Here is a 12,322-nt window from a genome sequence, read left to right as displayed (position 1 = left end):
CTTGGCTTCACGAGTACTAACTTGAGTCTTATTAATGTGAAATATAAAATGTTAATTCATGCCTAGTAGCCCCAACCCAGCTTCAAAGAGAGTTCTAGACTTAGAACTTCAGACCTGACTTTAAACATTTCAGGAACAGTACATAGCCTATTTATTTGGGCAATCTTTTACATTTTTCTTAGTGAGTGTTCCAAAATAAGGAAAAGACCCCCAGTGGAAAAGATGTAAATAGAAAATGCCACAGAAAGGTAGAAGGAAAATAATTATCTAATATTAGTAAAGTGCTGTGAATCTTGCAGTAAAGTATAAATAATACATAAGTGAGTAGAAGTAGTAAATAATATTAAGACATTCATCTCTAATAGTGACATCTATAAAATAAACACACTAGAGAATGTATATACAGTAACCACTGTCCATAGGTTGACAAACACACCGAGAATAAACATGAGTCCCTTTTATAACTTTTACAATATCAATGCTCATCAAATTATTTTCTTTTGTCAATTTAGAGATCTCTAAGGCAACGGTGCCTGTGCAGAAGTCTCCCCCACACAGTAAAGCCTCAGCATGCTTTGGTAATTTTCTTTTTCTCACTTTGAAATTGCTCTTCTTGTAATATTTAATTATTCTTTTAAGCTCTGAGTCAATATAATTTAGGATATTTGATAGCCCCATTGTCCTTAAATTTTGAGGCTACGGACACCTTCTCTGATGATTTCATCTGCAGACCCTAAACATCTAATTCAGAGCCTGGCAGTAATGTATTAGGTATATAAAGGCTGTCCTTGAATATATACACACACACATATATATAAAGTCTACTCTTGTCTTCATTTTTGTTTTTTTTTTAAAGAAGATGTTGGGGGTAGGAGTTTATTAATTAATTAATTAATTTTGGCTGTGTTGGGTCTTCGTTTCTGTGAGAGGGCTTTCTCTAGTTGTGGCAAGTGGGGGCCACTCGTCATCGTGGTGCGCGGGCCTCTCACTATTGCAGCCTTTCTTGTTGCGGAGCACAGGCTCCAGACGCGCAGGCTCAGTAGTTGTGGCTCACGGGCCCAGTTGCTCCGCGGCATGTGGGATCCTCCCAGACCAGGGCTCGAACCCGTGTCCCCTGCATTAGCAGGCAGATTCTCAACCACTGCGCCACCAGGGAAGCCCTTGTCTTCATTTTAAACAAAATTTTCTGTGGGGCTACTACGTATAATTAAGGGAGACATGGTTTGCAAACCAGACACAGCAGCGGATCTAGATAACTGCTACGAAGCTGGTAGTGAGTTTCAGCCACCACAGATTTCTTCCCATCTCATCAGATCATCCTATCCTCCTGGCTTTAAATCACTATCTTAGATTTAGTAATGGGTTAACAGTTTCAAAATGAAAATAGATGCTTTCCCCTCCACTCATAAACATGTACAGTTAATACTGTGTGCCCAGTTAATGTCCACTGACGGGAAGGACAATTAGAATATAAATTATTTTTTGTCTACTGTTTTTTATTGAATGATCATGTAATAAAATCAGGAGATTTTATGTAAACTATTACTTTAGGAACATTTGTTAAGACAAGTATAGGTTTAATAGTGTTAGCACTTCTATCTGCCTGGATATTTGTTCAAAATTAGGCCTCTTCTTTTTCCGATAATCGATTCTACTCACTAGGAATGGATCTGCCTTGACAGCCTTCGGTTACTTTCCGATTTCTATGTTCACTTATATACAGCATACAAACCTATCTCACAGAATATTATTGGAAAATGTTAGAAAGCAGAAAAATACTGACGAGAGACGTAATTGCTGAAATAGAATTGTTAGGAAACATCCATAGACCACAACTGCTAAAACTCATATACTTGCCATAATTAGCTTCGGGTCTCTTTTTCTCAAATAAACTAATGTCCCTTTCTCTGTCATTTTAAGTGCAGTGTGAAGAATTCAAGCATACTTCAAGATAACATTAAATATAAGTTTTAAAGTTTTTATATTTATAAATACATGGGAATTGGATTGATAAAAGGCTGTTTAAAAACAAAATTATCAGTACGTATTTTCCAAGAACATAATCAGTGATTTTAAAGAGATGGATGTCATCATATTTGTGCTGTCCTTCATTTTATAAAAAGGGAGATAAATATTGATACTTCCGTGATTTAGGGGGATGGGGAGGGGCAGAAATTAGCTGTGTCGGTAGCAAATTATTTTATGTTTTTTAGGCTTCTGAGAAAGAAACAGTATTTATTGCACAATTTTAGAACAATAAAATTATCTTGCTTAAATTGGACACTAAAATACTTTCAAATTTTTCCATAAAATAAACATATACCAATTATTATTTAAATATGCTTTATACAAAGTAAAAAACTGGATGACAGATACATTGAGAATGGCCTCCCTCATATAAAAACTTCATGATACAAAATATTTGAATCATTATAGTTACAAAGAATTAACTCTGAAATTGCTTTCTAAATGTAGTGAAACTGGGTTGCACATCTACTAAAATAAGCTGCCATTTTGACAGTTGGGACTATAGGAAAAGAGATAATCATTATTGAACGGAAAAACCCTTTTAACATATAAAAAGGGAAAAATTTTAAAACACGCTAAAGTAATTTTCAAAGATTCTGAGATCCCATCTTATTTTGTTCTGTACAGTCCTTCCTACCCTGTAAGGGTAGGACTCCTACTCACTGTTAAGGAGTACAATCCTGCATCAGTTCGACAGCCATTTCTAGGCAAAGAGTCACTTTGTAATATAAGGATAAGAAGTCAAAACATGCTCCCACAGTTTAATGAACGGACAACAAGAAGCATGCTGTTATTTTGCCCCTAGCAAAAAGCAAGATGCCAAGCACCTTCCTCTCCCTTTAGGATCACAGGTTCTTATCCCAGTAGCTGTAAACTAACTAGGTTTACACTATCTGTGGGTTGTGGATGCTTTTTCAGATAAACCTCATGTGTTCCAACTGGGGAAAAGTGTAACACTCCTGGAGGCTGAGATCTGGACCACTGGAGATTAAATGCAGGGAGTTAGGATAAATTCAAAAATTTAGAATTTTATTTCAAGAAAATTCTTATATCAGAATAAAGATTTTCAAGTTTTCAACACAGTGTTATCTTTAAAAGATGAATGCTTGTTGGAGAGCAAGAGACACTACAAGATATTTCATATCATTAGATATGAATAAATAAAACTGCAGTTGAAAAGGAAGTGTGAGTAAAATAGCTCAAAAATAAAATGTACCTTTTCTTCAACCTAAATCCCCCTTCCCCTCACAATCACTTACTGCTGGTTTGTTTGCACAGCACCGGTTTTCACGCCTTGCTGAAGACTGCTGATATATATAGGCTGATGTTTCTGACTGGAAACATTTAGCTCAAGTTTGTACAACTGAGCTTTTATCATACAGACAAAGCAGTAAGACTGTAACAAAATAACAGCGGACAGTATTATCCTTATTATAATGAATCATCTCGTTAGCCAATTTTACCAGGCTGGGCCATCAAACAGAAATAATTCAATGCTGATCAATTTTAGAAAATGGAGCCTTTGTTTTGGGACTTCTTTTTCTTGGTTATTATTAAATAATCAGACAAATACTAAAAGAGGTATGATCGGGTTTTTGCAAGTTTTTTTAAGATACGTACAGCTGCATTATTTACTCTCTTTTTAAGATGAGGTAATCTGTAATATTTGCTGGATTTGTTTTCCCCATTACAAACTTCTTAAATACACACTGCAGAATATAAATTTCATGCTTTTGTAGTCTTTAGTTATTAACTCTGTATTTTCTCACCCTGGTTAGAGGGAAAACAGAAAATAAGCTTTTTGTTCACAAGAACTCAGACAGGGGGTGATGGCTCAACCCCAGCCTTAGCACAGTAACTCTGTGCTGACTCCACAGCGTGCCCAGCGTCATCGCCAGAGAAAGAGAAATGTAAAAATCCTGTCCAAAACTGAGCAAAGGAAACGGGGTCCTCACTGGGACAGCTAAGTTCTATTCCTGATTTTTAAAAAACCATCACAGAATGTTTAGAAATAAAGTTTCTGCTATGGAACGAAAGCAATATACTAAAATTTAAAGATACTGTAAAGGTGAGTGAAACTTACGAACGTAAGCACCAAAATAATGGCATGCTGAAGAAAAATAAGACGGAAAACTTCCTTCTGAAAACTTGGCACTTTCCTCTCCCATTTAGAGAAACATATCTGAGCAGGGGGGTGGGTAGGAGACCAGGACTGGGACAGTAAATAGAGAACTAAAGTTAAAACCTCTCCTCTCATGGGATATAATCCATTTAAGAAACAGCTCATGGACTCTGATTTTCATCTATCTTATTTTGCAGGTATATTTCCCAATAATTTTAATTTTACCAAGGTGAATGTTCATGCTCTGTTTTAAAACTGTTAGATCCTTACTCTGATTTGTGAAATAAAGGGACGGGGAGGGGTGGAGGTGGGGGAGGGTTACCCATCTTAAATCATTTTTAATCATTCATTGTCAAAACTTTCTACGTTGATTAGGTCTGTTTGCCCTCCTGAAACCCCACGATGCATTCCACTCGCTGGTTCTCTCCATTACTACTAAGTCTTCCTGCTTTTCTTCTTACCAGGCAGAAGCACTCACACTGAGCACAGACTTCTGTACTTAATGTAAAAAATTAGCACAATGCATGGAGTCATTTCTGTGTATATTCTAATACCTTTCTTCAAGTACGGTTTCTGAGGACAAATGAAAACACCTAAAATAGAATTTAGGTCTATTTCTTATAAAAAAAGGAAATAAGGATTTAAAATCAAACACTGGAATATAGTTTCTGAAAATTCTTGATTATGTTTAGCTTGATTTAAAGTTACTCATTTGTATTTAATACACAAAACTAAATGAAACCTGAACTTCTAAATAGCAAGTATATGAAATAAAATCTTCTTAATAGGTGACCTATCCAAAACCGAAAACAAACAAATAATCGACCTAGTTTCAGTAAATTTTTGCTTTACTGGGCTATGGGCTATAGTGCAAGAAAAAGGCAGGAGGGGAACTTAAATATAATTTGGGGCCAATATGGAAAGTTAGGCAGAGACATTTCGTGTTCAAATGAATGACATTTTGCATTTATATAGCACCTTATATAGTCAAAGTGCTTTACAATCATTATTACTTGACAGCCATTCATCAATGTAAATAAACATAGTTTATAATCTGTCAACAAATGTAAGCACTTTGGGGCAACCAAATACCCAAGAGAATCTACTCAGTAGCAAACTCTTATTTAGACTAGTACATAGAATTAAGAAAAAATATGACAGCCACCTGTCATAACATCAGACACAAGAAGTCACTTATTGATCCTAACGACTGATACTAAGATGTTAAGTATTAGGAATTATTGAGAAATAGAAGGTTTTATGTTAAGGAATAAGTAAGACAAATGAGGTGCAAGTCAACAAGGAAATTACCCCAAAGGTAAGGCCACCTATGACTCGTAAGTATATAAAAAATACATCTTTTATATACTTTTATATGTGGAGGGCAGTTGCAACGAAATGTCAGCCCATTGTTAGAATCTGATCCTGTTACTGTGATATTCCAAAAAAAGAAAAAAAATGAACACACTGCCTGATTTTTTTTCTTCTGTAACTTCTCCCCAAATAACCTAACCAGTGCATTCACTTCTGCCCACAAATAAGATAGTAGGAAATAATGAAATTCTATTTATGTTTTAAAAATAGTTTCCAAATCTTTGGACAAATTTAATTTCCTATAAAACAATGTGAAAACTCAGTTTTTCCCTCTAAATAGTTCTATCAGGTGCCTTAGGTAAGATGTGATTAGCACCTCTGCCAATGTATTTATGTCTTTGCAAAAAGTGCACTTGCCAACCATTTTACATAGTAAGTATGCAAGTTATCTGAAGTGCATTTGGAAAACAATTGAAAACACAGATTAATACATCATAAAAAGATTAATTCCCTTTAAACAAAGACATTCTTAGAAAGCATGGTAACACAGAGGCACAATAAAGAATATAAATTGTATATCAATTATTGGCAGAAAATCTAAATCATTACAAAGCCTACACCATTGGGGAAAGGACATTTTCATACAAAGAAAAGTACTACACTAATATACAACACTTTTAATTGGGCATTTAAAAATTTTTTGGCACATTAAAAGGAACCAAAAGGACTACAAAATAAAGGACCAAGAGACTAAAACATTATAGATACAGAAGAGAGAAAGTCCTCAAATGAGAAACAACTAGATAGTAACATGAAATACAGACAAAATATAAGCTGGCTGAATTTCCTGAAATGTTATATGTAACAGAAGTATGCTTTGAATGCGGGGTGTTTTTTATTCTAATCGCAGGACTTGTCTACCTTGCTGTGGCTGGCTGGACGTGGCCCGGGTAAGACCTTCTCGTGCTGGTGGCTTGTCTCTGCCTCGCCAGGAATGACTGCCCCGAACCTGTACTAGCAAGTCTGTCTTCTGCCGCCTTTTTATGCAGAGTCATTCCCTATGTAACACGGAAAAAAAGTCATCAGTGAAAAAATAACGGAACACTCTCTCACAAAAGAAAATTTCATCATGCAGAATTTGTTACCTGACGGCATACGGCACGATTGGGAACGTTAACTCTGCTCATGATAGATTAAAATCTTAGAGACATTTGAGTTCCAACAATTAGGTACAAATCTTCTTTTGGAAAAATTAAGGCTTAATTTTTGAATTTACAATAACCCAAACAGTAGATTATAATAGAGAATGATCTTTGGAATACATTATCCATACTCAATCATACATACTTCCCTTTCGAATCAAATGCATAAAGTGATTTTCCAAGGAAAAAAAAGGGCAATTGATTGGTAGCAGTTGATTCACGTGGGGATATGGAAATCAGAGGGTTTAGTTAGAATAGAAAACCACAAAAGCACTTGTTCTTTCTTAGGGTGGAAAGTCACACCAGGTATAATACATACCACCACGCTGCTTTTCTTCACAGGCAGACTTGTTAAGGGAAGTTCCTGACGGCTGGCCCCCACAGCGGGCCCAAGGAGCGCAGGACTGGAGAAGGAGGCCTACCCGCTTAGAAGGGGAACGAGCCCACCTGCCGGGCCAAGGGCACCTGAACAGGAGGGAGAACCTGCGGGGCTCTCTAAACGCGGAGGAGCAAACAGTGAGGACCCTGAGCAGATCCAGAAAAAGGGGTTTAGGTTCTCATTTAATAAGCTAGCGAAGAACCCTCGGGAGAGAAGCAGGAAGAACTGGGAGCGGCAGCTTTGTCTCACCGGTGACTGGACGCGAGATGACGGGAGCAAGCGGACGCCGGCCACAGGCAAGGAGGAGAAACAGAGGCGGGAGAGACGCGGGGCAGGCGCCAGAGGCGCTGGGCAAACCCGCACAGAAGGCAGAAGGCAAGCCAAACCTCCCAACTCCCATCACCTCCAGGGAAACTGGGGTCATGGCTCTGCGTTTCAAACAGACCCCAATGCACAACATTCTCCACTTTCCCCATGAGAAAACCCAGGATGTGCTTTTTACTCAGTTTGGAATTAAAGCATTTAAGGATGTGAATAAAATGGACAAATATCTATTGGTAATATCTGTTAATTTGGCTACAAAACTTAACAATTATACTTTATTTAAAATATACCTTTTTAACTTTCCCATTCTAAACAACTTATTCAAAGACTAGACTCCCCTTCAAGATCTCAGTATCCATCATGAGGCCATTCCCTGAGATACTTAATACCTTTTCCCAGCACTCACCATCCTCACTTCCAGTTTGGTTGTCTGGGATGCAGAACTTTCTGAATGTATGTATGAAGCTGTTACCGGCTACCCTATCTGAACATAACTTGTGTGATCCTACTGGGAGTTATTCCTTCACTCTCTGCAGAGTTGAAAACCAGGATTCTTCTTTAATACCATGTCACAGAACAAATCAGTTTTGTTCCATAAGAAACACAATATGTGAAGTCATAAAAATCCATCAGGTACATGAAATCACTAATATGGACTGAGGGGCGGAGCTCCCAGATTGCTAACATTGACCTTGAAGGAGGACGAAAAGGAACAATGTGGGTGAGTCAGGACGAGCTCCCAGAGAGCTTCCTTAAATACGGGCTTTTCTTAGTTTTTACTTTTTTTGTGTGTGTGTGGTACGCGGGCTTCTCACTGCTGTGGCCTCTCCCGTTGCGGAGCACAGGCTCCGGACGCGCAGACTCAGTGGCCATGGCTCACGGGCCCAGCCGCTCCGCGGCATGTGGGATCTTCCCGTACTGGGGCACGAACCTGCGTCCCCTGCATCGGCAGGCGGACTCTCAACCACTGCGCCACCAGGGAAGCCCATTTTTTACATTTTAATTTTCGATTAATCTATATTTGTTAACAGTAATGGTAATGTAAACCCAGTATGATTTCCTTTTTTGTTTTTTAAAATTGTGATAAAAATCTTAAATATGTAGTTTTTGTTTGTTTGTTTGTTTTTTTGCGGTACGCGGGCCTCTCACTGCTGTGGCCTCTCCCGTTGCGGAGCACAGGCTCCAGACGCGCAGGCTCAGCAGACATGGCTCACGGGCCCAGCCGCTCCGCGGCACGTGGGATCTTCCCAGACCGGGGCACGAACCCGTGTCCCCTGCATTGGCAGGCGGACTCTCAACCACTGCGTCACCAGGGAAGCCCTTAAATATGTAGTTTTAACCAAGGCAAATATAAATGTGGACATGTCATAAAACTGTATGAAATTTTGACAAAGTTCAAATCACATTATTAGGAGACCTGGGACACAAACCTTTCAGACACAGTATCAATTATAACTGTAAAATGGTATAATTTACAATTGTAATTGTAAAACGGTACTGTGCCAGTAACACAACTACAGGGTCAGAGGGGTATGATGAAAGGAATCTGGTCCAACCTCCTATCTCAGGCAGCTAACACTTTGAAAAGGTGGAGTGGTCTTATTGGGAAGAAGAACAAAGCAGAAAAAGAAGAAAAGGTCTAAGAAAAAAATATTGAAAAAAGTACAGCATTCTTCAAAATACATAGCTCTTCATATCCAGATAAGTCTTACTGAAGCCCAAAACGCTGATAAGCATTTATTTTCCCCTGAAATACGTTTAAGATTTTTTGTTGGAAAATTCAATTTCAAAACCTTCAGCTGTTCAGGGTCTAAAACCGTGAACACTGATCAAAACCTGAGAGACAGTTAAACTATTTTCATTACAAGTACTGCTCCTGCAAAGGCACTGAAATAGTCCCACAGAACAAAAGCTACTGTATCTGTGTTTAGATATTATTAAAATCCCTACCCCCCGAGAATAAAATGGTCCTGAGAGACAGAAATCTTTCTATCCTCTAGGACAGGGATAAAGATGTGTCCACAATGTTCTAGCCCCGTTTATGGTGGTTCCTGTATCTGTTGTTTGGCCCTAAGATCAGCATTAGGGTTTTGTTAGTGTGTGTTAGGACAGTAATTACTTTCAGATTCATTTGGTAGAATTACTTCTACAGTAAAGGGAGTATAATAAATGATACATATTCACTGCATTTCGCAATATGTTTTGACGTGTTATTTTCTTACCATATTGTACCAGGCACTAACAATATATTTCTCCTCCATCTCTCTTTGACTCTTTGTTTTCTCATATTCTTTCTAAAAAGCAAGCACATGTAAGCATGTTAAGATGAAAAACAATTCAACATAAATAAAATACTCACAATAAACTATCTAAGTTCACGGGCACAACTGTACAGTCAGCTCTCTATATCCATGGGTTCCACATCCACGGATTCAACCAACCCCAGATCGAAAATGGTAAAAAAACAAAACAAAAAAAAGACAGGAAGTTCCAAAACCCAAAACTTGAATTTGCCACGCACAGGCAACTATTTTTTTTTAAAGTATGGATATCTTTTTTTTAAAAATTAATTAATTAATTATTTTTGGCTGCGTTGGGTCTTCGTTGCTATGCGCGGGCTTTCTCTAGTTGCGGCGAGCAGGAGCTACTCTTCATTGCGGAGCATTGGCTTCTCATTGCGGTGGCTTCTCTTGTTGTGGAGCACAGGCTCTAGGCGTGCGGGCTGTAGAGTGCAGGCTCGGTAGTTGTGGTGCACAGGCTTAGTTGCTCTGCAGCATGTGGGAATCTTCCCAGACCAGGGATTGAACCCGTGTCCCCTGCATTGGCAGGCGGATTCTTAACCACTGCGCCACCAGGGAAGTCCCCATAGGCAACTATTTACATAGCATTTACATTGCATTAGGTATTATAAGTAATCTAGAGATGGTTTAAAGCACATGGACGATGGGCTTAGATTTTATGCAAATAACCACATTCACTACTTTCTACGAGGGACTTGTGCATCCGTGGATTTTGGTAACTGTGCCTCGTGGATGTTGAGGGACCACTGTGCATAGCAAGCCTTCTAGAATTGAAAATAAAAAAATCAAATGTCTTATCATATTACAGTAAACTACCTCCAATGAATGGAACTGCCGATCCCGTTCGTGGAGCTGATTTTTAAGAGCTTGTATTTCTGGTGCTGCTCCTTGATTTTGTTTAGGATCTAAAGTACGGATAACCTACAAAAAGTAATAAAAGAAAAACTTTAAAAGTCTCAAACCCAAGGAGTGTAATATCTAAGGAAGCAGTCATTTACAAAAAAGATAAACCTTATGAGACTCAGACGTTATCTTACGTGGACACTTTAAAATCCGAATGTATAAAATGATATTCAGTTGTTACAATTTTTAATTATATAAAATTTTAAAATTATGTGGAAGAGTCAGTGATAAGAAGTAATTCTGGCTTAAAATTAATCACACTACAGCGGACACTGACAGCAATCTTCCCTTTTCCGTTCCTCTGACCTGGTTCAGGGGCCTCTGCCTCTGACCAGGTGTGCGAGGATGGAGCGGGTCCCAGTGGTCCACAAGCCTGTCTCTGTGGTCCTTCTCCTCCTTTGCCAGACGCTGGGTTTACACACAGGCTGGTGACACAATTCTAGCCGGCCCACCAGAGGGCTTCTGGGAAGGGTCTTTGCTTTTTGGCTCAGCAGTTTTACTATCCAAAATGATCAACCCCATAGAAAACTTGAAAGAGCAGAACGATAACGACCCATTTCCTTTAAGCCGGACTGACCAACTGCAGCACTGCCACCCAAAGGTGGCACGTGACCCTCAAGCACTTCAACACGCATCTCCTTAGACTAAGGACATCCTCCCACATCATCTGTAAGAAAGTGAACCTCGCTATAAGTCATCACGATTCAGCCCAAATCCACGTTTCCACAGGTGTCCCCAGTCCAGGATCGCTGCATTTGGCAGGGAGGTCCCTCTGGGCTCCTTTACAGGAGAACAGCTTCTGGTGTTCCGTGACGCTCCAGTGCCTATTTCTGCTTTCATAATGTGGATTCTCATCCCAGAGTCTGGATTTATCTGATGCCTTCCTGAAGGTGTTACTTAACTTGTTCCAGGAACCTCCTTTTCCCTGGGAACTGGAGCTAGGCCAGAAGCCCTGAGCACTGCCGACAGCAAGGCTCATCTGGAGACAGAGGCGGGCCCTCCCGCCGGGCACAGGCACAGCGGATTTTGATAATTAGGCAAGGTGCGGCTGCCACCCATTTCCTACATAGAAATGTGATTCCCTCTTGGTGACGAGTAAGTAACCTGGGGCGGGGGCGACCTGTTTTGATCACGGCCTCTTGCTCTTTTACTCCTCATGTCCTTCTGTATGAAAGGTCACGTTCAGGCACTGTATTTTGAAACATCAGCGAAACACAATGAGAAAGTGCAGTGAGAGGCCTGCAGACTCACACTTACACTTTTGGCTTTCTCTAAGTATTTTTTATATCTTTCTTCCATTTGCTTCATTTCCTCTTCTTTCTTCCGTAAAGCTTCTTGTAATTCTTCAATTTTTAAGGCTATCGGTGAGACAGTAAAAAATTAAAAATTTTTTAGACTTAACAACTTGAAAATATTTCAACTGACAAAATAGTAAACAGCTTTGAGAGACGGTTTTGTCTATATATATATAATTTTATTTTAAAAAATTCACAATTGTTTTAAACAAAAAGCTTTTCTTAGAAATAAACAAAAACTACACTATGGAAGCACACAAATTAAAAAGTATTCATGGATGGCTGAAGGGATAAACAAAATGTGGTCTATTTACACAAATAGTTGATCATTCAGCCTCCATTCTGATACATGCTACAATATGGAGACATTATACTAAGTGAAAATGAAAGCCATTATGTGAAGTGAAACAAGCCGGACACAAAAGGACAAATATTGTATGATTTCACTTATATGA

The 12,322-nt window shown here is 38.9% G+C and overlaps 1 protein-coding gene across 1 annotated transcript in view; it reads right to left on the bottom strand.

Moving 5' to 3' along the window:
• Window positions 1–3,036: 3,036 nt before the first annotated feature.
• The window catches only part of HOOK3 (hook microtubule tethering protein 3), a 97,877-nt gene continuing 88,591 nt past the window's right edge, over window positions 3,037–12,322 (bottom strand). The window contains exons 19-22 of the mRNA XM_060086225.1: window positions 11,830–11,930; window positions 10,486–10,590; window positions 9,592–9,663; window positions 3,037–6,522 (exon numbers count right to left, since the gene is read on the bottom strand). Of these exons, the coding sequence (XP_059942208.1) occupies window positions 6,382–6,522; window positions 9,592–9,663; window positions 10,486–10,590; window positions 11,830–11,930 (419 nt within the window). The 3' untranslated portion in view covers window positions 3,037–6,381. The remainder of the gene's footprint in view (window positions 6,523–9,591; window positions 9,664–10,485; window positions 10,591–11,829; window positions 11,931–12,322) is intronic.

The sequence above is a fragment of the Mesoplodon densirostris genome, chromosome 20 (genome assembly GCF_025265405.1).
Source record: "Mesoplodon densirostris isolate mMesDen1 chromosome 20, mMesDen1 primary haplotype, whole genome shotgun sequence".
NCBI classification, from domain to species: domain Eukaryota; kingdom Metazoa; phylum Chordata; class Mammalia; order Artiodactyla; family Ziphiidae; genus Mesoplodon; species Mesoplodon densirostris.
Note: the sequence above shows the minus strand (reverse complement) of the source record. Positions and strands in the feature narration are given on the sequence as shown.